At 34.0% G+C, this 27,618-nt stretch overlaps 1 protein-coding gene across 1 annotated transcript in view; it reads right to left on the bottom strand.

Annotated features, from left to right (window-relative positions):
• Window positions 1-5,747: 5,747 nt before the first annotated feature.
• LOC130049763 (multiple epidermal growth factor-like domains protein 10) overlaps window positions 5,748-27,618 on the bottom strand; it is a 34,699-nt gene continuing 12,828 nt past the window's right edge. The window contains exons 9-14 of the mRNA XM_056147746.1: window positions 14,392-14,510; window positions 13,451-13,588; window positions 10,394-10,528; window positions 8,384-8,521; window positions 6,600-6,647; window positions 5,748-6,496 (exon numbers count right to left, since the gene is read on the bottom strand). Of these exons, the coding sequence (XP_056003721.1) occupies window positions 6,186-6,496; window positions 6,600-6,647; window positions 8,384-8,521; window positions 10,394-10,528; window positions 13,451-13,588; window positions 14,392-14,510 (889 nt within the window). The 3' untranslated portion in view covers window positions 5,748-6,185. The remainder of the gene's footprint in view (window positions 6,497-6,599; window positions 6,648-8,383; window positions 8,522-10,393; window positions 10,529-13,450; window positions 13,589-14,391; window positions 14,511-27,618) is intronic.

A 27,618-nucleotide genomic window follows, 5' to 3' on the forward strand; every position in this document is an offset into this window, starting at 1 on the left:
AGCATGATAAGGACTATCAATCTTCAACAAGTAGATCCGTGTGATAAAGGGATTTTGAAATGCATTCTGCTATGTCCAGGATTCCACGGTTACCTTACACTTAATTTTGTATCCTCGATACGATTTATGACATTGATCCACGTTCGCAATTTTACCCTTTAATACTAAAAAAACTACAAATCATCCCTACTAACTATATACGATATGACATAATTATTGAGGCATACGTTTATCGTTCTATTTGTCTTTTTGGAATGAGGGAATATTTTTGTGTCTTCAATACTGCAGTACCACGACTTATGATAAGTCTTTGTTTTACATATATTAGATACAAGATAGACATGCCACTAAATTGAAATATGCCGATGGTATGTCACACTGATGCATGTAATCATACACATTCATGGTATTTGGTAAATCCTGTGATTCTACACAAAACTATTTCCAAAGGAATCAGAAAAAAAAACACAATGGGTAGGAATGCCTGCCTCAACATATTTGTATTTTTTTAGCAGAATTTATCGAAGCACTTCAGCGACAAAATCCAGGACATTCCTATGAAAACAAATATTCTTTACATTTTTTATCCATGTTGGTTTCTATCAGGAATTCTTTTCTATGAACCTTTGAGAATGCATGAAACCAATTTATCAACACAATGTCTAAGTACTTAGATTTGCTCAAATGAAGACTTACATACATAGTAATGAATGAATTAATCTTGAAAAACAAGTGGTGTTTGTAAGCACTCCTGTAAATATTTCAGTATTCTCATATGTGCATTGAGGTGAACGGTTTTTAGATGAGCGATTTTCGCCTTAGATATTGTGCTCAATGATAAATTAATATTTCGATAGCATCAGCCTTATGATCAGTTAAAATCGCCGCACGTTTCTTTGTTACAGAAATATTTTTACAGTACGTTTACATAAGGTGATGCAAACTATAAGACTTTCTGGAGGAACGCTTGGTACATTTCTTAATATCTTTAAGAGATAACCATGAACATCGATTCTCTGGGTCACCTATATTCTTATTGTTGTGACATTTACCCACCACAAAGCATGGATATGATAAGCATAGGGAAACATCTCGTTACGGCAAATCAGAAATACACACGTTGTTAATGATTTAATCGGTTTGACTGAAAGATATATTTAAAATGTTATTTATCATAATTCGCTATTGGAATTTTCATACGGCTTATTGAAGAACAAGCACGAATTGAAGAAACGAGCAGACATATATCTTAATTATTCAGTAATTATCAAAACTAACTTTGTCTCCAATATTAAAATCAAACATCGATAAATGTAATCACCATTCACGAATTTACTTCACATGGTATTATTTGATGCTGTCATTTAAAAAAACAACAACAACGCACTGGCTTTGATATGAGAAAATGTATCCACCACCCTTTTTTGACTAAGTTCGAGCAGTGAAAAGTGAAGATAACGAACAGTGATCAATCTCATAATTCCTGCAAGTAATACAAAATGCATAGCTGTGCAAACACGGATCCCTGGACACACCAGAGGTGGTGTCATGTGCCTAGGAGGAGTAAACAGTTTATTGAAAAGGTAAACAATTCAATTACATCTTACATACAAACACATTATTGGTACAGAGAGTCGTTCTAAAGTAAGTGTTTGGAGTTCATTGACAATATTCATTCAAGTATGAATGCGTTTTACCGTCACAGTTAGGTCCATCCCAGTTCTCCTGCAATCCTTGTGGACAGACTCCAGTTATATTGTGACAAACAGTTCCTGATTTACATTTTCCGCATCGGTGACTACAATCTCCACCATATAATCCTGGCTTGCAAACTGTGATGTCACAATAGAAAGGGAAATGAAATATACATATCTGGTTACTCGTATACCTTGTGAAAAAAGGATTCAAAGTCTTTAATAATATATATGGCTTTCATGGTATAATGTTCCGGAAAAATAGTTTTACATGGGAGGTCAGATAAGTCCTACTGGTGCCGCAGGATGCTACAATAACCATTATAAATTGCGATAATCCGTGGACAGTTGAGGTGCCATTTTCAGAACTCGCCCCCCCCCCCCCCCCATTAAATACGCCCAGCATTTTTTGGTTTACGTGACAACTATATCAAACTTTATTACTACAAAAAATCTTCCTTTTTCAAACTTGTATAACTTTTAAGTGTATATAACTTTAAAACTATTCATAAGCTTTGTCAGTATTTCGTGAAAGCTACAAAACAAAGAGAAACATTATCTGTTAACTGTTATTGATGATGCTTCTTTTGTCGTTGCTTAGATTTATTTGTTTCTAAAGGACTCGAGCCACGAAAACCCTGTAATGACCTATGCTTGGGGTGAAATCGAAAGTGTCTTTTGCTGATTTTTTTCTATCCTTGATTTCCATGTATACTGATAATATATGCTTACATATTGTAATATTTTGAATCCTCTGCCATTTGCCTGTATTGTATACAGTGTACCTATGAGCCACAGAGCTCCTTTGGTCAATAAACAATTAACAAATAACAATGGTATCGCCCCTCTCAATGATTTTAAACAATATCAAACCACTAAGATTATCATTCGAGAACTTGATGCGGGATTTATAATTTGTAATATCAAGGACACATGCTAAGCTACACAGCGATTTCGATGGAAAAAAAACACACCATACGAACAGCATATATTTTCAATGTTGCATCAATCCCGATTACTCAGGATAGGTTGCTTAGAAACATAACCACATGTGACCCTAGGTAACTTTGATTTTAATTTAGAAAGAAATATAGTAAATTGAGTTCTACTAACCTTGCATACGAATGAATGCATTAAGATATACACTGTTATGCAAGAAATAAGTACTTAATTTTTAGCTGGGTCATCATGATATTATGAAGATATTATGAAGGTATTAAAGAAATGAGGTAGCATTTTAAAATATATATCGGGATAAAAATACGGCTTGGTCACGTGATCAAATTCCATAAAGCTCGAAGGGCTGAGAGAGAGAGAGAGAGAGAGAGAGAGAGAGAGAGAGAGAGAGAGAGAGAGAGAGAGAGAGAGAGAGAGAGTGGCGGCCGCCAGTTAAGTGAATATTAATTCTATACCTTGACACCTATCGGCTTCCGTATGAATCAGCCTTAGATGGAAATTTTCCGAACAATTCAGCGAGGCTCAGGTCTACAACCAATCGCACTCACGGACCTTTCAGGCAAGCCGAGAAATTTCAATTGGTTTAAATCGCAATCAGCATAAAGTTGTGTACAGCTGTTCAGTGTTATTTATACTTATAACAAAGTTTATTAGGCCTAAATTTATCATTTTATGAAGATTCGTGATTATATTACTTATATACATCTCATTCATCGAAGGACACCCAATTCCTAGACCAACGATCTGCCACATCGTTACAATTTTAAATACGATATTCGTGTGGTATTTTAGATATTCTTAATTTTTCCGTGATTATAGAAGTCACTGTTACGACTAGATTTTTGAAGTAATTTATTAACAATTCTTGATATGTTGAAACATATGAATGAACACAAATGAAGTTTCTATTTGGATGAGCATGTTTTGTGATAATAAAAATCTTGAAATAAGTAATAAGTCGAACACTGTCCAATATGTCATATATCGAATGCTCCGGGAGTGATCTGGGAAGTTTGCGCCCTGTACCGAAATTAGACTGCCCCCTACTTAAACAAACACGAAATCAGGTCACTGTTTACAATATACCATTCCAGTGACGGATCCATAAGGGAGGTCCTGGGAACCCCCTTTTGTCAGAAAAATTGCTAAAAAAGGGGTAAAAAAATCTATTTTGAGGGTGAAACCCTCCTTTTCAAAACCAAAATTAATTGGACACCCCCTTCCTTTCAAAAATCCCTGAATCCTCCCCTATATACATTTACTGCATTAAGTTTTCGATTACTGCGTTTGACGAGAAGAGATGACGTGCACTGGACAAGCAATGACCCTATAAACACATTGGCAATATTGAGTTTTGAATTTTTAAATTATAAACGTCCATTCATGTTATTTGTATTCAACTATCGGCATGACGGATTGCAGTTGCATTCGTAAAATCATTAAAATGTAATTTCCAATACGGATATATCATTTATGATACATAAGGAACATCAAATTTGGAACTCCAATGGAATTCCTAATAATCTAGTTTTATTGACATTCAATTCATGTACGCAACAATTTGAACACGCATTGAAGTCCTTCCTCTATGCAATAATATTCAATAGTGATTTACAGCGCTTGCGTGTTATTTCATCTAGTACCGGTTTATATTTTAGAGCTATTAAGAAAAATCTGCACCATTATTTTTCGGTCTGTTACGTTTTTTCAGTCAGTTCAGTAAATCCATTCAGTCACAACGCATCCGTGATATTTAAGGGAGGTATAATTCAAATAAAATTACCATACGTATATATACATGGATGATTAAAAGAAATCTATGTTAATATTGTATGATGGTAGATAATTGTTTCAAATTTAACAGCCGTACGTGTACATTGATGATTAAACCAACATCCGTGCAGATTACATGGTGGTAGAAAATTGTTTGTTCAATGTACGGTATTTTATAACAGCATATCTGCATCAGTGTTTGCGTTACTACATACAACATTCATTTTGATCAAATGGGGGGGGGGGGGGTCGTTACTGAAAATGTAGTGAGATAGTTGCCTCAGTACCACAATGGAAGCTACATCTGTATATGACACTAATTTCTTATCAAACAATACATTGTACCAATAGTCAAACCACGGGATGACGTAGTATCCGAATTGACATCCGAGCATGTATATTTTAATATAATATAGTAATATATAATGTATAGTTAGTTCTTGAATCGAGGTAAGCTCCTGTCAAACAAGTTGATGGTACAGGGATTTCAACAGTCTCTATTGAAGGCAGTACTTCACAAATTAAATGGTCGTTATAATGATCTAGTTCATCAATACAACCTATCAATGGGTGAAATGCTGTCTGACGTGTTTCATACCGATTGTTAAGCCGTTCTTGGCACACTGATTTTGACTACGGATAACTCAGTTTACCTGAACAGGATATAGGGCCCACGGCGGGTGTTACCGGTCAACGGGGGATGCTTACTCCTCCTAGTCACCCGATCCCACCTCTGGTGTCCAGGGGTCCGTGTTTGCCCAACTATCTATTTTGTATTGATTAAAGGAGTTCTGAAATTGATCACTGTTCGTTGCATTAGACAGTGTCATGTAAAACTCTGGGATAAGCCTCTGCGTTTTTCCGTGCCTCTAGTTTGTTGGAAAGAAAAATATGCAACACGTTGGTTTTTTTTTTCTTCTTCTTTTTTATTTCACTTAAAGATAAGACTTGGATGTAACAGGTGGTTTTTGATAACCGAAATACCGGTCGACATGTTCTCGTTGACGGCATGGTATTATCCCATTTCTTTTTGAAGTCTTGACTATTGATTTTAAACTGTTGTAAACTCATGATACTACCTCTGTATGAGAGAATGCAATACCAGTAGCGAATTCCGACCATCAATTAACTCACGAGAATTCAAAGAAGTGCATTATATGGAAACATAAAAGGAAGCAAACCCTCTAACCATTGAGGCGACGGTAAATGGGATTAAAGATGAAGAATATAGGGATCTTATTAGCGTAATCTCCAGAACCAGTCACCTTGAACATACATCAAAATAGTCATACAAATGGAAAGAAAAAATAAAGGAAACACACGTTCACGGATATGCAATTTTATTTTTGTTACAAAAGAGATAAAAAAAACGAATGCAAATCTCGTAATTAATTGTAGAACGAGCAACGATCCCTTAAAAGATCACACAACTATCCCTTAAAACATCACACAATGATCCCTTAAAACATCACACAACGATCCCTTAAAACATCACACAATGATCCCTTAAAAGATCACACAACGATTCCTTAAAAGATCACACAACGATCCCTTAAAACATCGCACAACGATCCCTTAAAACATCACACATTAGATATCAGTCACCTCAAACCAATAGTATGTTGTCATAAATTAAAGTGGTTCTCACATTGTTTTAACTTAAAGTTCTATTGTGATCATTTGACAGAAATAATGCATGTAGGGTTCAAAGTTCAATAGCAAGTTTCAGACTCCATATTTGGTAACTCTGCAATATTCTTGTTATTGCAACGTTGAGTTAATATAGTTTGAGTCTGACGCATGTCTGTCATGTGGAAGTTGGTCTGCAACAACGGTTGGTAGTTCCTGGTAATCATCCGTATCTCTGACTCCTAGTTTATCGTAATCATGTGTTTCCTCCATTTCTATATGATAAACAAAGCTTTGTGGTGGATTGTTACCATGCTGCTGGGAGGGTAGCTGACTCTGTTTGCGGACTATATGTACCAAAACGATGACCACGACCATGGTTATAGTGAGAAGTGTTGATAAAACTCCGATAGTTACGTACAGTCCCGTGGTGAGACTTTTGTCTGAGAAGAAAGATTGCAAATTCAACATTAAACTTAATACTAATACTGTGTATCGCATAATACTGCAATAAGTCAATATGAATGACAAAGATGAAATCAATACGTTTCTGACCGGTGGTGATGGGCCCCTGTCTATCCGATCTGGATGATGCTAAATGGAAAAATATACTTCATATAAGTCGAGTACATATATGTAAATCATAGAAAATATATTTTCTTTATTTTTCTGACTTGATGATTATTTTTTTTTTGTTATCAAACAGGTTTGTTAAAGATTTTTAAAAATGCTACACAGAGCTGTTTTGTAAATCAAAATATTTCGCATATAAACCAATTGGCAAACATAACTTCGGCAGATGAAAATCCAATCGAATTAAAATCAGATCTTAAGATAGCTTCACAATCGCTACAATTCGAGCTAGCATAAAACATAGGGAGTTATGTCCGCAATACCTTTCGCTTGGAATATTCATAAGAATTATTTGTCAGTCAGATTGCTTCATACAATGATGGTTATGTGGGCGGTTACCAGCAATTCGTAAATAAGTGTCAGTAATCTCTCTCCCACGAAGTATATTCCACCCTTTAATATTGTTTAATCTCGCATTAGGAATTTCAAACGTTCGCACAAATGCCTAATATATTCCTTTCATTCAAACAACAAAACGTACGATGTAAAATACATCTCAATTAAATTAATTGGGGAATGCAAATTATGTATGAATATAAATGGGTACAAATTGAATAGTTTTCAAGATTGTTTACTTAATAAACGCGAGGAATGTAACACCAATCGACGTAAACGGTACATTGTGATGTCGCACCTAGCTGTGATGTGTTTTTTTTTTTTTAAATTAAACAATCGCATCCATTTTCTTTGAATTATGAACACCGAAGACTTCATAGGTGACGTGTTGATTGGCTAACATAATGTTCAAATGAACATGACCCCTAGTCAAGTTATGTCAGACCTTCTTACGCAGAGTATACGATGCGATCTAAGAAGTCTGATTTTAATTAGACTGATGAAAAGCGAGGTAACAAAACACATGATAAATTATGTTAAAAATGTTAATAAACAAATAGCTTTGAATTAAGAAATAAAGTGCATGCTTTCGTTGATTTTACAGGATGACATTCAATGTCGAAAACCAAGGTTTCATATTTACCTAAAAGTGTTATCAATATTCATTATACTTTCATGTAAAATACTCGAATTTAATTGGTCAAGAAGCATTTAAAAAAAAATATCATTACCCTCTGAGAACAGAAAGCATACGTCCCAGGATGACAGTATCTAGCAACGGTTAGCAATACTTGATAACTGGTGATATTATAAAAAAAAAATATCACATAAGTCAAATTTATGCGCGTACGGTTCGCCGTAGATTGTTAGACGACGTCGTTTGAGCGTTTGTAACAAACGGGATATACGATATATCCCATGCTAGTGATTGATTAAATGTAAACATACGTATTCTTTCTGCTTTGTTACTTATATAATATTCAGTATAATAAAACAAATATTGATTGTAGTTGAGGGTAACCTTGAAAATGTCCTCCTATGCCTCGGTTGACAATGGTTTTCTCGGTGTGAAAAATTCCATTATTACCCTCAACTACATGCAATATCTGTATAATATGTTCATTTTAAAAGAGTTGTGTTAAAAAAAGGTCGGAACGCTAGAGATAAGGTGGGATATACTTGGTACTCATTCATTCACCTAATGTCTTCCATTTTAATCTACAGGATAATCATGTATTTTACCTCATGTTTGCTAGTTTGAAATACGACCAAATTGTATATAATGTGTTAAACGGATTATATGATAAAACTGGTATAAATCAAACATTGTAAATCTTTCAGTATTTTAGGACATTGTCAACCTGTCAAGCAAGATATATCTCCCCATCCCTCTTCACAACCAGTTAGACAGCTTCCGTTCCCTGTTGAACAAGGAACTCCATCTTTACAATGTCCGCAATCAAAGGCACAGTTAGGTCCATACTTGTAAGGACTGCACACTGTAAACACAATCAATCATACATTTAAATTCATACCTGTAGAGTTTACACACAATGACGGGGACGGACGCAAATTTGTTTGCACTATACCTAGCATGATAAGGAATATTTATCTTTAACAAGTGCATTCGTGTAATAAAGGAATTTTGAAATACATTCTGTTGTGCCCAGGATTCCGTGGTTACCTTACACTTAATCTTGTATCCTTGATACGATTTATGGCATTGATCCCCGTTCGCAATCTTTACCCTTTAATACTAAAAAACTACAAAGCATCCCTACTAGCAATATACGATACGGAATAATTATGGAAGCATACGCTTATAGTTCTATTTGTCTTTTAGGAATGAGGGAATACTTTTGTGTCTTCAATACTGCAGTACCACAACTTACAATATGTCTTTGTTTTACATATATTAGATACAAGATATACCTACCTAGGCACCTGATCCCACCCCTGGTGTGTCCAGGGATCCGTGTTTGCCCAACTATCTAATTTGTATTGCTTGTAGGAGTTATGAGATTGATCACTGTTCGTTATCTTCACCTTGCACTAAGTTGAAGCATGTCGATGGTATGTCATACTGATGCATGTAATCATACACATTCATGGCTTTTGGTAAATCCTGTGATTCTACACAAAACTATATCCAAAGGAATCAAAACAAAAACCCACAATAGATAGTAATGCCTGCCTCAACATATATTTGTGTATTTTTAGTAGATTTTATCGAAACACGTGAGCAACAAAATCCAGGACATTCCTATGAAAACAAATACCCTTGACGTTTTTTATCCATATTTGTTTGTATCAGGATTTTGAGAATCCATGACACTAATTTATCGACACAATGTTTAAGGACTTAGATTTGCTCAAATGAAGACTTACATAAAAAGTAAGGAATTGATTAATTTTGAAAAAAGCATGTGGTCTTTGTAGGCACGTCTGCACATATTTCTGAATTATCGTAGGTGCCTTGAGGTGGACGATTTTTAGATTAGCGATTTTCGTCTTAGGTATTGTGCTTAATTATGAATTCATATTTGGATAGTAGCAGTCTGATGATCAGTTAAAATTGCTGCACGTTTCTTTGTTACAGAAATATTTTCACAGTACGTTTACATAAGGTGATGTAAGCTACAAGGCTTTCTGGTGGAATGCTTGATACATTTCTTAAAATCTCAAACTCAATATATTTAAGAGATAACTATGGACATCGAGTTTCTGGGTCACTTACATTTTTGTTGTTGTGACATTCACCTTCCACAACGCATGGATATGATAGGCATACGGAAACATGTCGGTACGGTAAATCATAAACACACACGCTGTTAATGGTCTAATTGGTTTGACTGAATTATGTTTTTGAATTATGATTTACTATCATTTGCTTGGGGAATTTCCATACGGCTTATTGAAGACCAAAACACGGGTTGAAGAAACGAACAGACATATCTTATTCATTCAATAATTATCAAAACTTATTTGGTCTCCAATATCAAAATCAAACATTCACGAATTTACTTATTACCACATGGTAATATTTGATGCTGCCATTATAGATAAAAAAAGCACTGGCTTAGATCCACCACTCTTGTTTAACTAATTAGGAGCAGTGAAAGGTGAAGATAACGAACAGTGATCAATCTCATAACTCCTGCAAGCAATACAAAACACACAGTTAAGCAAACACGCATCCCTGGACACACCATAATTGGGATCATGTGCGTAGGAGGAGTAAGTAGTTTGTTGAAAAGGTAAGCAATTCAATTACACCTTCCACACCAAAGCATTATGGGTACAGAGTGTCGTTCTAAAATAAGTGTTTGGAGTTCATTGATAGCATGCGTTCAAGTATGAATGTGTTTTACCGCCACATTTAGGACCATCCCAGTTCTCCTGACATCCTTGTGGACATACTCCATTTATATTGTGACAAATAGTTCCTGATTTACATTTTCCGCATCGGTGACTACAGTCTTCACCATATAATCCTGGCTTGCAAACTGTGATGCCAAAATGGAAAAAGAAATAAAATAACCTTCCAATTCTCATTCATTTTCACCATTGATATTCAGAAAAAAAGGTCATTCAAATTTCAGAAAGGACAAGATAAGTCAATATCCATTTATGGCCCCCTTTTCAAAATCACTTATTCCTAGTAGTAGATGAATAAAAGATATATGATTTACTTTGTTATATCCAATATTGGTTGCCTAGGAACGTATCAAACATATCAACAATGAAACTGTTCATTTCCATAAATATTTCACATGCAAGACCGAACGTTCAATTTTCAAAACTAGTATGATAACAGTTTATCAATTTCAAATTTCATCACCTTGTATTTGAACAAACTTCAACATTTGTACATTTTGTTAATAGTTCTATACTCATATTTTCTTATCTACTATACACATCCCTTAGCAACAGTTTAGATTGTGAATATATACATCTTACACATTGTACAATAGCTGGTCGTTTTTTATAATATATATTATCACTCTTCATTCAAAAGTTCAAGCCAAACACTAACTGTAATTGCAGATCACCGAAACTGTAATGTAATTATTTTTGTTAATTTCCTGATATTCATTAACTAAAAAAAGTTCAGCAAATACGCGTAACTTTAATTCCTTTGATATACATTTCTAGTTACTAGCATCTGTTGAGGATTCGAGCATGAGTCCGTTAGCCACTTCGCTACTGTGACTTTGCGACCTTACAGTATAAGCTATATATAATTGTTCGTTAAGTTACAAGGTACAGTGTGTAATATTCAAAAAGACATTTTTGTAGCATATGCATTACATTGTAAGCAATTATTTTGACATTATCTACGAAGAAACAACATAAATTCCATATTTGTATTGATCTGCACGGATTAGTGATAAGTAGGCCCGTCTTGTACCTTCAATCGTCTGCGAAGTCGTATACAGCCTATCAACTCGTTATAGATCTATTCAGGGGACGGGTATTAAACATGTGAAAAATACGCTATTGAACTTTGCTCATGACATCAAAATGCAATTCGATGATTATAAAACTAGCCCATGTACTGAGCACGGCCATTTGTTTACATGCATCGGCGATCTGTCAAAACAGTGGCGGATCTGGTAGTTTTTTTTAAAGGGAATGCATGTTTAAAGGCTTTAGAATTGTATTTTGCACCCTTTCCGCAGCATTTCTTGTACATTATGGTAAAAATGGGGGCTAGTGGTCCTTGACCATCCCTCAAAATAGCTATTCCCTAAGCTTAAACACGTCATTGTTTAGTTCTACTTCTAGACGAAATCTACCGTGTAGGCGTATCTAAAGCAATACGGAACTGAAATATAGGCCTAGTTGACCATCTGTTTATATAAAGTTACGTCTTTGAATAATGTTTTATGGAACAAACTGTAATATTTTACCTAATATAACTCTGAAATTCGGGAAGAAAAACATTTCTCGTGTGTTGTTTGGAAAAACCTCGTGCCGTTGAATCCGGCCCGTTTACGATTTTGATTTTATAAATTGTTTACATAACAACAACTATTTAATTAATTTTCGATATGAGCAAGATTATAAACAACGGAAAGTTTTATACAGAAAAATCTTATGTATTTAGACAACTCATTGTCCAAAAATCATCGTGGTTTACGTTCTTGCTCATAGTAAAGGAAACTCAATACAAATGCTTGAAAATTGATCAATTTCCGATATTTTCCAAATTATGCTAAAATTCCAACCAAACATCCTGCAAAAAATGGACAAAAATATGGTTACAGCAAGATAGGATGAAAGTTAAATGATTTCATCCATTAATTATAACTTTTACAGGTGTAATTTTCAAGTACAATGGGGGCCAGTTTTGTAGCTTTTACTATCCAGTCCTTAGTGTTTAATTTGAATTCAAACCCCCTTTTTTCATATGAAAGCATGTAATGAAATCTGATGTGAGTTAGGTATTGGAGACTCACACTCGTGTTTATTTTTTTTCACTGGATAAAACTACTTCAATATTCATTTATTATAATTCAGGGAGTAAATATCCTTAGATTTAAGAAGTAAGACATATTACCCTCAGAATAGACGGAACATATGTAGATAGCAATACTATGATTAGCAGGAATCGGGAAGATTTTCGGTGTGCTTAAATGAAGCACGCAGGGAAGTGCTTCAAACTACAAACCCGTAATATTAACTATGACAGTAAAATATTTATTTTTGCTGTAGATTTTCGAAAATGATGAGAGAAATTGCACCAAGGCACAAACAGGAGTACCTACATGGACGCTGTTAAGAGAGTTGCAGAAATCAAAAATCATTACAACGGGACTATAATGAGAATCCGCTTTTTATCCCGATCATCTTATTCGAGAGCATTGGCAAACATTACGGACTGTAGGGTATAAATTAATTACTGAGTTATACGTTAAGCCTATATAGCTTGTAATATATCAAGTAGGACGAAATATCCCGAAGCGTTCAGGAAAGAGTGAAAGATAAAGTTGACAACTACCAACAGTTTTTCTTCAGTGAATAGATAATCACAATAAATGTCGAAAACATACACTGATATTCATTCTCGGTTTGTAAATATTGGCATATTTGAAAAGTACGCGTTCTTTTCTGCAATTTGGTTGTGACTTTAATTATTATCAACATCTATAATATATAACGACATTACAAAAACAATTGGCTTTGAAATCCATTGAACTGTGCCTTGATAATGTGATTTTATATATGTTTCATATGCGGAGGCCCATGTTTACACAACTCTTCAGTTTTATTCCCTTCAGGATTTATGAGATTATCAGTGTTTGATATCTCCACCTTTCCAGTAGAAATATTTTGCTGGGTATTTACTTTAAACGGATCAAAGTCTAAATGCAAGAACCTTAAAGGAATATCATGAAATGAAAAAAAAAATTGCATTTACATACGCTTGCATATGTCCCCGATCCTCTGATCACTACAGCCGTTCTGGAATCGTCCAGTTGTTTTATCACATGGAATGTTACCTTTACAGTGCCCACAAGGAACGCATTCTCCATTGAATTCATAAGTATTTAGAACACATTCTACAAAACCAGATTTTCTATCTTAATTACGATTATGTATATCCTTTGTTGTAAAACTATACATGACATCGTTGATATACAGCACAAGTAATGTCCACATTGAAACAAGGTAAAAGACAACAAGTACAGGAAAGTAACCTGCGTTAGTCGGGAAAAGTACACTGATATTGATAATTAACTTATTGTTAATCATCGATACAGTTTCAAAGTTAAAACACAGCTAACATGAACTTATTTGTCATTAATCAATGGTAAACATTTCTCGCCGAATTCCCCATTCACTTGATCACAAACTCATGGCAGATGAAACGGGTCAATTCCGAATGCACACTCCTCCTAAGCACTTGAACTTGCATGTATTTACGCTTATTTGTTTATATACTTATGAATATATTGTCGGTATATTTATTTATTCATTGATTACTGTTTGTTACTTGCGACTTACTGTTACTGCAAGTACATATCAACAACAATTTATATTTTTTTCTATCCAAAAAACCTTGAAAATGTAAACTATAACCGTGTTTTTTAATACGAAAAATGATAAGAAATACTCGTATATATCCCAATCAATGATCAATATAGTTCATGTTATTGAGGATTAGTAAAAACGTATATAATAATTATCTTTGAACTTGTGAACACTATGGCATTTTTGCTGGAACACTCTTATTTGCTTTAGGGATTTTATCATCATGAGCATTTAAACCAAATTATGAATAACAAGAAATGAAACCATGTTGTGCTGTTATCAGACGTCCTTATGTTAATGATGTGGACGAGCTAGTGGGATTTAGTATTACCAATACATCTGGTGCCATTCCAGTTCTCCTGACATCCGTCTTGACAGTATCCAGTATCATTTTTACAAACAGTTCCTGATTTACATTTACCACATTGCTGGTTACAGTCATCTCCGTAGAATCATGACCAACAAACTACGATTGAAAAGTTAGGTTTACAATCTTTTAAATCACTGATATATATGTCACCTGGGAAAGTGGGGGTGGGGTTGGATGCCAACTTACATTTGAAACAATTTCCAAACACACCATTGTCACCTGGTGGACTCTCCCTCTTTCTTTCTCTTCACCACTCTCAATCAAATTTGAACCAATGATTTGTATAGAGATTTGGACCAAAGTAAACAATATCAGTTGTGTGTGTTAGTTTACAAATGAATCCAGCCAAGTTAACATAAACATGCCATGACAATATGGTAGTTTGACATTGCATGCTGCAACTACAATATATGTTTACAATGGTAACAATGGTAAAATGGATTTTTTGAAATAATCGCCCCAAATGTCTTCTAATGTCAAGAGTATGCATGAAATTTCAGTATAAAATGCATAGCGTCACATTGAAAATCAATCTATTTTATATATAGGCATACGGTATGGTAATACTTAGTGATTGACTACTCTGAATGAAGAAGTGTTTCCAGCATAAAAACGGTTGAGTTTAGGACTTTTTATGAAGTTGGGAAGGAATCAGGTATAAGTGAAATTACTTTCAATGAGACGAAAATTACATACGTCTGCATGTGTCTCTGATCAACTGATTTTTACAGCCATTATCACATCGTCCTGTTGTTCTGTTGCATGGATTTCCACCTCTGCAGTATCCACATTGGATGCAGTCTCCATTTAATACGTAATGATTCGCAGGACATACTGTTAAACGATGACATCTTCACTACAATTCTGAATTAATTTACTTCAGAATGGACAGTTACGAAATATTGTCAAGTACCCTGCTATATTTATCTCGTGATATAATTCACCTTTTTTTCGCTATTTGCTCAGTATTTGAACACAATATGGGGGGGGGGCTTTAAACAGAGTTTTTGGCATCTCTATTTCATTGATTATCTTAACCCCTTCTTTACAGTACCGGTCAATTTGACCGGTGGCGCCTAAAAAACAGGGCAACGCAAAAGGAGTGTCTCTAAATCTTTGAAACTACGGTCATAAGATATATGATCTATATATCATATTTGCAATTAAATTAATACAAGCATTTAAAGTGCAAGATGGCTTCGTCTGAATATGACGTAACGTTTTGTCGCAAGGCCATTTTCCCCCTTGATACGATTTTTGAAATTTTCAGTATGAATGCACTATTTTTTATATTTTTGAAAAGCATATATCCCCTTCTTTTAGAACATATTAAAGTTATTTTTAATGCCTGGCAAAGTCATAATAAAATAGCACTTTTTTGCACATGTACGCTTTCTTACCATTTCATTCCTCAATGTTTAAACAGATCGGCGTTTTACCAATATTCATATTTGAAAATAGGGAGAAGTAAATACAGCCTATAAAAATAGAGGATATTTTCTTTTTGATGGGCCATCATTCGTGTTATAATTCTTTGTAGTTTTTATATTACGATAAAATGAAATTGGGCATACTGCTCGGTTTTCTTTAAAATTAGCGAGAAAACGTCGTTGCTGAAAGTGATCGACGCGCGTCGTATAATATAGTAGTGAAAACTATTTGTATTGTCCTCTATTGGTAATTGAATACTTTTTGATACACTAAAACAATGTACACATATGTATGAAATAATTAGCCAGGTATTCTCTGCTTTAGTATAAAACCATATTATCGGAGAATAACAGTGCGTTACACCACCTACTTGTAACTCCATAAACCACTTAATGAGAATGTCACATCGGTAGAGTGAATTAAAAAAATAATAGAATACTTCAAATTCAGATACAAACGTTGAGTAACATTTGTTGGGAATAGTAATGTTTTTCTCCCAAACAAAGAAGAAAAGCAGTCTGCATATTTTATATACTTTTTTTCCATGATCCGGATTGCAGTATCGAGGTTTTCTGAAATTGTGCACGGGCAACACACGTGTTTCCGTTTCAACGAAAACAACACAGCGAGCGCTTGTAATGCATTTTACATCTTGAAAACGACCTGATGTCATATGAAGAAGATGTACTGGATCTCCTGTTGCAGGATGACCCAAATGATCATACATTCAGTATAAACATGTTAGTTGATGTAGCCACATAGGCCGACTAGAATAAAAAGAACGTTCGTGGTTATGTCATGTTATGGAAAATTCACAATTAATACATTAACCGCGATTTAATGCCATACTTTGTCGTTTCATGAAAGAAAATATTTATATTTTATTATATCTAAACCAAGTGTATAACACCCAATTGTTTATTAAGAGCTGAACATATCTGATATAAATTAATCTCTCCTGCCCCGGCATTAATCAGTCTGATTACCCCCCCACCGCCATTTTGGTATCTCCTTACCTGACGCGCGAGTGTAAGAAGAGGTCAGATCTAGTGTACGATAAGAAGGGGGTGGGTGGTTTTAACCAGATTGGGCATTCATGACCGCTTGTGCGGAGGCTATTTTCCAAAATGTTTCTATGTTTATAAAAAGAATACCTTTCTATGAAAAGAAAACGCAATATGTTAGGAAAGCACATATTACATGATTGTATTATCGTAATAATATAATTTATTACCGTAATTTTCGTTTTTTCTTTAATTGTAACAGAAATATATCCGAAATGTGTGTTCGGGACAAAAGGTCGGGGAGGGGGGGGGGGGGTAACATTAATCAAAGTATGGTTATGACAGGCTATTGAAAATGATTTAATTTAACTTTTATCTTACATACACTTAGTAGCTTATGACCATAAATTACATGTGATCCATAGCTGTTGGTGTGCTATGAGCTGATGTGCATGTGCCCAATTCTTGCTTAAATTTTCTCTAAATTCGACCATGCCCCATCAGAGTATCATGCCAGGGGATTTAAACACTGTGTATAATAAAGAACCAATTCAGTTCTACTTTAAATATGGGGCTATTCAATTTTCCTCAAGAGTTAAAGTATTTTCGCTGGACCCTGTATGTTTTAACCTGAATTTTTTTTCATTATTTGTCCCCATGTTTATGCTAAGCGTAATGCTAACACCTCCATGATGCTTTTTTTTTTTTAAATGCACTCTGCTACAATCGCAATGTATATTGAAATATTCCATTCATTTCTAACACATGTGTGTAATCCCTTACCAAATGACACTTCAAATATAGGACATCTCTATCTTAAATTAAGTATGACAAGTACTTTCGTGCGAAACTGTCCCTTGCTATCATGAGCTTATATTTTGCTTCAAAACATAAACCAATAATTCTTATTTAACATTTGTAATTTTTTCATCTTTAAAAAGGTTATTGACATCCCAATCTTTAGTGGAAAGCTTTCAGGTATCTTCCGCTAACTGACAGTCTACTGGCAAATCCAGACATGCATTGGAAGGATGCTAATGTAAAGGACACAGGGGCATATGATCCAAGAACTGTGACATTTCATTCGGAGCGACAACCTGACATTCAGTTGGTATTATTCTTTGAGGTTGAATACAAGGTTAAATCCGTATACATTTGGTTCACATTCAAATGAATCCAGACAATACGTTCACAAATGGAATCATGGCATTATGGTACACTGATATGCGTGTACCATTTTACTATTTATCGTTGCATTACTAGATATATAACATGCACTACAAAAAGGAGCCTAGGTACGGAAAATCATTATTCTGTTTCTAATTATAAGGTATGATAAGTGTTTCAAATGCTGACAAATAAGGTATGATGGCCAATACTGATTATTTGCAATTTCCTTTCTGATATGGGACCCAAATATTCAAAGAACTGCAGATTTTATGAAGCTGTTTTTTTACAGAAGATTTGGTTTTCTCCATTGGTGTTGCCACCAGCCATTATGCTGAGATGGTCATATCTAGGGGGAAGGATTGTCATATGTTTCCCAAGGAACTTCGCAGCCTGTCACAGAAGAGGAACTGTACAGGTATTACTAGATTTAAAGTATGATATTGTAACAGTGATTTCCAGTTTAAAACGAATAATAAAATGCATTTTAATAAGATTACCTTTACCAAAATTAATCTGGCTGTGCATCTAACACATTTATCAAATGTATACTACAATTACCTCTGATAAAAATTCATAAGTAATTAAATGCATAATTTTCAGAGGGCCTCGATTATAGAAAACATTTACAGAGCCAGTTGAATATTCAAAAGCTCTGAGAATACATCATTATTTGGGGCTAAGTATAAAGAAATTTCCTTTTTCCAGATTTTTTAGGTATTATCTTATGCATATCTGCTGATAAGTTCCAGTCTATAGCCATATATTGGTCAACGCATGTCCCTATGGGAACAACCCAGTGTCAAGAACTATGTTTAGAAATAGGTTTTAAGAGGTAAAATATAAAAAGAACATTTTTGTTAAATATGATACAAGTACATTTAAATTTAGTGATTGAAAGTACATGTAAGTACTTGAACATTCACATACATTGAACTTGGGGAGGAAAAACGGGCAGTACTTTTTCATAACATTTGATATAATAATGGTGTTGTTGCTTAGCAACCAACTATATTTGAATACAAAAAATTAGATTATTTTAGATTTTAACAGTAAAGATCATTGTTTTAATGTTGCAATAGTTATACTATTTAGTGAAACATAATGACAACACGTCGTATTATTAGAAAATGATGAATATGTATATAAAGTACGAAATTTCCATTTTATGACATTTGACCTTAATTCTCCTCATTATCGTTTTTGTTAAAAACCTTTTAAAATGATTGATATCTAGTCAAAAATTATATTTGTCAAATAATGTGACATTTACTAATCATCACGCAATGTAATAATGTTTGAATTGTGTCGAATGAATTTAGAAAGGCAAATTATGGTCACAATTATACCATGAGTGTTGTTACTTAGCAAACAAAAATATTTGTTTGTCAATAAAATTGATTAATTTGATTGTGATGTTTTTGTAGTATTTTAAAAAACAAATCAGCTCATACATTCAGAATTCATATTTTTGACTCGAATATAGACAGAGGGGTCGTATTATATATATCCCAGAGAAAAAAAGACTGCAAAATTGTGCACTTAAATGACCTTTAACCCCGTTTAATTCTTTGGTGTCATGGGAAAACATGACAAACTTTATAGAAAAAAATGTTTCCTGTCCAATTCTTAACAAAATTATATGTCACATGCCTACCTAAGACGGTGATACATGCAGATATAACTCGATTTAAAAATATTGTCGTTTAGTCTTTGAAAACCTCTAAAATGTGCCGGTAGAGAAATGGTTAAAGTGGAACACAAAGGACAGTCATTCGAGTACCCACCGTATACACTCTATTCCCTTTTTACTAACATGTGTAATATTCGATAATGTTATACAAATTATAAAGGATAGTGTTAGATGTCCAGCCAAAAAATTCGTCAAACCACTGTGAGGCCTAGATGTATTATTATAATTCAAAAACTTTATTTGATACTTGTAAATATGCAAATGTTAAGTTACGAAGACAGCTTCAAACACTCGTGGCATTATTATGAATACATTGTCTTACTATCGTATATACAGTGAATGTATAAAAAATAGACTATTCATGCCTAAGGGGTCAGAGTTAAATGGAAAATAAATTTGACGAACAGTCATCAATCGCATAACTTCTATAAGCAATACACAATATATAGTTGGCAAACATGGACCCCTGGGTACCCCAGAAGTGGGATTATGTGCCTAGGAGGAGTAGTCAACTCCTATCGACCTGTCACACCCGCCGTTAATCTTATATTGTGATCATTTAACCAGTTATCTGTAGTCAATCTCAGTATATCAAGACCGGTCTAACAATCGGTATGAAACATGTCAGACAGCACTAGACCCAATGGTAGGTTGTATTGTCAAATTAGATTGTTAAAACGATCGTGGAATTCGGAAAATGATGACTTGAAACAAGACAGTTGAAACACCTGCACCATCAACTAGTTTGTTAGTAGCCGATTGGATTTATAAAATAGCATGCATTATACAAATTAGATAAAGATATTTCTTTTTCAATTTCTAGAAATAACAGCGAATTTTTGTTCCGTTGTTATATAAAAAATGGGAATCAATGTATTCCTATTCATTGTATGATTTTGTCAAATATAATGTCAATTTTTTTTCTTCTACAAATTGAATTCAAGAAAACCTCAACAAAAACAGACTACAAATGATTCACTGTCTAGCCTATAGCCGATACCTGATCATCATGGATTGAATACTTTTATGATACTGAAATGCGTTGATGTTCAATTTATTTATACACTATCATGCAATGACACTGAGAATATACCTATAACATCGTCAGAACGAACAGTTCAGAGAAGAATATAACCCTCATGTACCTAGGAGGAGTAAGATCCCCTGTCGAGCGATCATCTCCGCCGTGAGAAATGTGCATTGCTAATGTTTCCCCGACCCAGACGGTAATCAAAATCAGTGTACAACGGTATAACAATTGGTACAAAACATGTCCGAGAGCATTCGGACCAATGACAGATTGTTTTGGCAAACTAAATCGTCATAACGCCCATATGTAAAACTTATACGGTACGAATTTTGATGCACCAGATGCGCATTTTGACAAATTTTGTTTCTTCAGTGATGCTCAACTGAAATGTTTGAAATCCGAAATAAAAATGAAGTTTTAGAGCTATTATAGGGAAAAACAGTATGCCCAAAAAGTGATTTGCGAAATGGTGAGTTTAAAAGAGACTATTGAAAACCCTGTATCATCTAGTTGTTAGACAATATTCCCAGTTTCGAAAATTGATAATACATAGAACACGCTCTTGTATATCTAGCAGCTGAGAGACAGAATCATATTACATGTGATAATGAGAAATCGTTACATAAATATAGGAAGTTGAGAAGCTGAACCCATTGCATTTGTCACAAAGTTGTGTTGTTACCACAACATTAAGCAAATACGGACCCCTAAACATATTAGAGATCTGGCCAGGTGCCCAATAGGAATAAGTACCCCTTTCTCATCTGTCATTGGTTGTAGTTTAAACACAGTGAAATATATCTCGATAATTCTAAATAATCACTTACAATTTCAAAGATGGCAATTCTATGCATCACATGTCCCAGAAGCTAATAGTTAAAAAAAACAACAGAATGACATTCAATGTGCATGTAATCCCTAGATTCCAATGCCATAGCAATCAAGTCATAACAACCAAATTTGCTCAAGAGCACCACAGGAACAACACAGGGAGAACATTAACGACAATGATAATTAGTATTGTCATTTTAGTATTACCATTACATCTGATACCATCCCAGTTCTCCTGACATCCGTGTCGACAGTATCATTGTTACAAACAGTTCCTAATTTACATTTCCCGCATTGATGGTTACAATCACCTCCATAGAAGCCCGGCGTAGAAACTATGATACAAAATATAATTTTGAAATCATTTTTTTTTCATTAAACAATATGTCGTGATTGGAATAGTGGGGATGAAACATTATATTTTGGGTCATTTGTTAACATAATTTCCTCAAAATAACATTGTTCCTCACATTCTAACCTGAAGCAATAATTTGTGTATAAGTTTAGACCAAAATAAATCATACAAATAGTTCTGTTTGTAAATTAATACCAACAAGTTATCATAAAAGCATGCTCTTAAGGCAATGTGGCATTGACTGTTAACTTTTAAATGAAAAAGGGGTTTTGCAGTATTTTTTTTCTTTCATTTTGCTATAACTATAACATTATGAATTAACCGTCAATATGAATAAAATGCATTAATTCTATATATATATTAAAATCTGATGTGTTCTACTGCGATGTTGTAAATATGAATTTCCATATGTATTTATTCGCTTTATTATCTTCAATGTATCATTTTGCTAAATACAATCTTAAAATTTAACTTACCGTAAGTTCTATTGCGCATCTGGATTGAGTTTGCTGATTAAACTTTTATTCTCTTATTTCATTGGTTTTTTTGGTTTCATTGGTCTATTCGTATTTCTTTATTAAATAATAGTATTTCATTTTCTTGCCATAAAGGTAATGATCAATCCACTCTGGGCATATAGAGATACTGCCCGTTCGACATATAGACAACAAACTTAGGGCCATGGTGCATAGTAAGGACTAGATTATCCCTATTGAGTTTTGGGTAAAAGGGTCAAAGAGCAGGGACCAAACTAGAAATAGGAAGACAATTTCCGTCGAACATCCTGCGAACAATTACACCTTTAGAAGTTATCAACCACAATTGGCTTTGAGGTCACATATTCGAAGGTCAAGGGTAAAACTGGATATAGGAATATGCTACCAAATCAATAGCTTGAGAACCATTTGTAACAGATACAAAACTGAATTTCTATAAAATTCGGTACACTGGTACTTTGTAAATACAAATATATGACCCCTATTGATGTTTAGGTCACTTAATAAAAGTTCAAGGGTCAACTGGACATGTGAAGATGTTTTCTGCTCAATATCTCAATAGCTATTTGATTGACAAATATCAGACTCGATGGAATGGTACATCATCATGAGTGAAAAAAGCCAATGAATTTTAGGGAACATGTTGTCACATTCATATTTTGAGAATTTCAAGGTTGACAAACGTCAATGTTCGTACACTGGTACATACTAAAAGTAGGTCATTCATACTGATTTTGAGGCCACGTGATCAAAGATGAATCCACTCTGGGTATAGAGTGATACTCTCTGCTAAATATTTTGAATTGTTTGACACTAAGGCACCACTAGGAAATAAATGATATACATGTATAACCCTTGTCAATTCTGCACCATGGGGACATACCTGATTCTGCAACATACCTTGCTTATATTAGTACTTATATATATATATATATATATATATATATAAAGCATATTGATCAATATTGTTAGTGTTGTTATTCGATAATTTCTACATAAGTCATTGAATCTGTAATAAAAGTTATGTGGTCTTATTTGTTTTAATATGTGATTGGTAACCTATCAGCTTCCAAATATTTCATTCAGTGAATAAAGAATGAATCTCTCAAACCCATTTGTAATTGCCAGGAGCACAAACTAACGTTAAAATGTGTGTGTAGCTTTGATTCAATTTTGTTGTGGTATTTTTGAGAATGGTTGGTTATTCACACTAAGAATTGTCTGCAATTTTCCCGCACTGCGTAAAGCTAGTGGCAAGATAGTTTCAGTAGTGCTTAAACTGTGTGAATCTAGGGTGGCGAGTGGTTTTAGTAGTGTTTAATCTGTGTGAATCTAAGGTGGCGAGTGGTTACAGTAGTAACGAAACGGTGTACACAATTTAAGGTTTGAGCAAGTATCCGCTACGTAAACCAACTTGAATCAGGGTTTCTAAAGTTCACACAGCCTGTAAAACCTTGTAATCATGAAGATTCAAAACCGAAACCTAGTACAAAGAATTTATTTCCGTGAGTGCCCGCATTGTTTAAGTACAGTTTCCACACAATGAAAATCACAATTTATATGGAGTACTCCCCTGTTTTAAACTTTATATTCAACTACGGCTTTGAATGGTAAATGACCAGGTTCTCATATTCCATAGCTGCATTTCTTTCAACAAGACCTTTCTATTGGTACTAAAGTTTGCGACATTGAAAAGGTTCTTAGTTACCATGCAAGGGATAGCATTTCACGAACACGTCTTCCCTTTTCGTTTCCTTCGGGTTGGTCTCCTTTTTCGGGAAATGTTTCCAGGAATCACAACTGAGCTAGAGTTTGGCAATGTCAATGTGTACATTCCCCCATTTAATCAAACGTTTAGATGACCGTATATAATGCAATGTTCCAAGATTTCGTTTGTAAGCTAATATATTCTCTTTAAAGTGTTTATCAAATTCGTATTTAGTCCCAAATACTCCCTCATAGAATACTTAGAGAAAATGCTACTGTAATTTATATATTATACTGTAGCCAAACCAAATACCAATTCATTAATCCAGCTGGTTATATATTGCTTTGCCTCGGCATTCCACATTGTCGACTAATACCATGATGCACATTTTGTCAGGGGACAGACATTATGAAAGACGCAGTGTTTGCGAAAAATACCCCCCCCCCCATTATGACGACAATCGTTACTTTTGGTCAAATATTAACGTCCATACTAGGAATGTTTAATTTTGGCAACCATTTTCATGTAAATATAAGTACGCTTTATCTCTCAAACTATTTCATATTCCAAATTATTTTTACTAACTTTACGAAACACTGCTGCGGAAATGGTAACTAATGTAAAAAAAAAAAACAAAAAAAAACGTGTATTATATTGTGTTATATTCATTAATATCATATGCAAGGAATAAAACATGATTTTAGGAAGTCACTTGAAACCCCAAATTAAATGATCATTATGTGACATACGAGATCCGTATTGATAATTAGATAATGATATTACCAATACAATTGTACTCCGTCTTGCGAATAATTGACCATATACCAAAAAATGAACGGTCGTTTATAATTTCAAATTTTAAAACTCAGTATTGCCAATGGGTTTATCATAGTAGTTTTTGTCCTGTGCGACAATTTAAGGACACAATTATGAAAACAGATAGTTTCGCCCCGTCAAACGCAAATAATCGGGAAAAAAATGCACTATATGAATGACAAATAGAAAAAAAAAATGCTATGTTGTAAACATTGACCTAATGTCTTGGACTTGTCATATACTGCACAACCTTATTTCGGTAACATGTTTTAACTTTAATGTTATACGCTGCGAACTTCCCAGAACAGCCCCGGACCATTCGATACTAGTATTGAATTAAAGACAAAATGAACAGCCGTTCTTAATTTGAAAAATTGAAACTTAATTTTGCTTTGTTTGTAATGGTAGTTTTGGCCTGTGCGACAATTCACGGGGGAAATTAGAAACACACCTCCTTTCTAGTTTCTCGCTAAACGCAATATTCAAAATCATAATGCACTATGTGAATGACAAACAGAAACACTGCTTTATTATAGAGAATTGCCTGATTTCCTGGGAAGGTTTGGCAATGTATAACCTAACTTTAGGAAAATGATTTAAGGTATAAGGCGCAAACTTCAAGAAAAAAACCCTGGGCGATTCGATATCTCATGCGCATCTGGTGCATCAAAATTGGTACCGTATCAGTTTTACATTATGACCCCTGGGTCGAGGCCTCTGCTGGTGGACTGTTAGTACCCGAGGGTCTCTACAGCCCATTCGCTAAGTAATTCGTTACTAGCTTGAAAATACAGATGTATATTTAATTGCTGTTATAAAATTTAGAAATTCATTTCAAAATTAAGGATTATCTCCCTCACGCAAAGGTCTTATCCTTCAACGAATTTGACTCCACTTTTTTGGCACACTGTTTTTGCCTATAATAGCTCTAAAACTGCATTGTTATTTCGGATTTCAAACATTTTGGTTGAGCATCACTGAAGAGACATAATTTGTCGAAATGCGCATCTGGTGCAGCAAAATTGGTACCGTATAACTTTTACATTGGACAGTTTTCAACTGAGTACTTACTTTCAAGATCTGTATTATAACAAAACTTGTTTTGTGTTTATCCTTATGTTTGTATATATCAGCAACTGTTACTTAATTATTTGAAAAATTTGATAACAGTTACTTCATCATCATAGACAACAAAATGAATATCGAAAATATTAGATGGATATTATGATTATTTTTTATGGATTTGTCAAATCGACGGTCCCGAATTTCGGGAGAGGATGGTGATGTATTCTGTTGAATGAGATGTATATACATGCAATTATAAACCTTCATACAATGCCTAATCTAAACTATTATAAACATAGAGTAACACTTAAGAGCCATTCTCTGTAACCACTTAAACATTTATATAAGGGGTCCTGCACGCACTGTCACCGATTTCTTTCAAATTTGGCACCTCGACTTAATCTTGCATAAGTAATGTAAAACCATAATAATTTGGTTGCTATGTAACTCTGTTGCCATGGTAACACGTGCACGCCATTCAGGTCACAAAAGAGTCAATTTTCGCATGAAAAATGACTTTTTTATTCAACTATACTGGATTAACCTGTTTGAGTTCTTATTTAATCATTATCAAATGATACTATATATCATTTTTATTATTTAGTTTGATATTTAGTTAAAGGTTTGAATGATTCTGTTATATTTTCATTCTGTCTGGAAAAGAGGGTTGTTTGATACATTCTGAAAAAGCTAATTTAGAGACAAATTTGAATGATGGATAAAAATTCCCGCATTCAGCTTGAAATCTATAAATGCTTGGTACAACATACATTATATATAGTACTATCATATAACAATGAGACATGTTTGGGAATCTACCATCTAAGCTGTGTTTCCATGGAAACAAAATGATGCATTTCGTCATGATATGACAGTAGAGATGCATTTTTCAATGTAATTCAAAATACAATTTTCTATAAATTCAGAGTATATAATCTTAATAACCGATTGCTAATGATGTTAGATTTTAAATTTTAACAAGTGTAATATGAGAATTCATGTTGGTTGCCATGGAAACGAAAATTGCTAATTTTTTTTCAAATTCGAAATCCATGCAAAATAAAAAAAAATTATACCAAAATAAAATATGCTTCTATAGACAGATTCAACTGAAGTCAATGTTATAGTTGATAAAATATTAATACTGATAGATAATTCATATTACATTGTTGCTATGGTAACAAAATATCATAAAACAGCAAACTTGATGTTCACATTCTTTTCAAGTAAATCTCATTTTGTTATACATCATGCATGTTCTTCAATCATAAACACTCTTAATTTGTAACAGATAATTAAATCAATGCATAGTTTTTGGTTTTTTTATTATTTTTTTTCATTGAATCATCGATCTTAAAAATTGTTCAAGTTAAATAAACTAAATAAGATACATAAAGATTGTAATTTATCATTGATTCATGGGGAATCACCCCCCCCCCCCCCCCCACACACACTCTCTGCAGTTCAATAACACACTTATTTCGACTAAAGATTATTCCGTTTACCTGATCAAGATATTGGGTTCAGACTGGACATGACCGGTCGACAGGAGACGCGTAATACTACGAGGAACTTGTTCTCATAGCTGGTA

Source organism: Ostrea edulis, chromosome 8 (assembly GCF_947568905.1).
Source record: "Ostrea edulis chromosome 8, xbOstEdul1.1, whole genome shotgun sequence".
Classification (NCBI taxonomy): domain Eukaryota; kingdom Metazoa; phylum Mollusca; class Bivalvia; order Ostreida; family Ostreidae; genus Ostrea; species Ostrea edulis.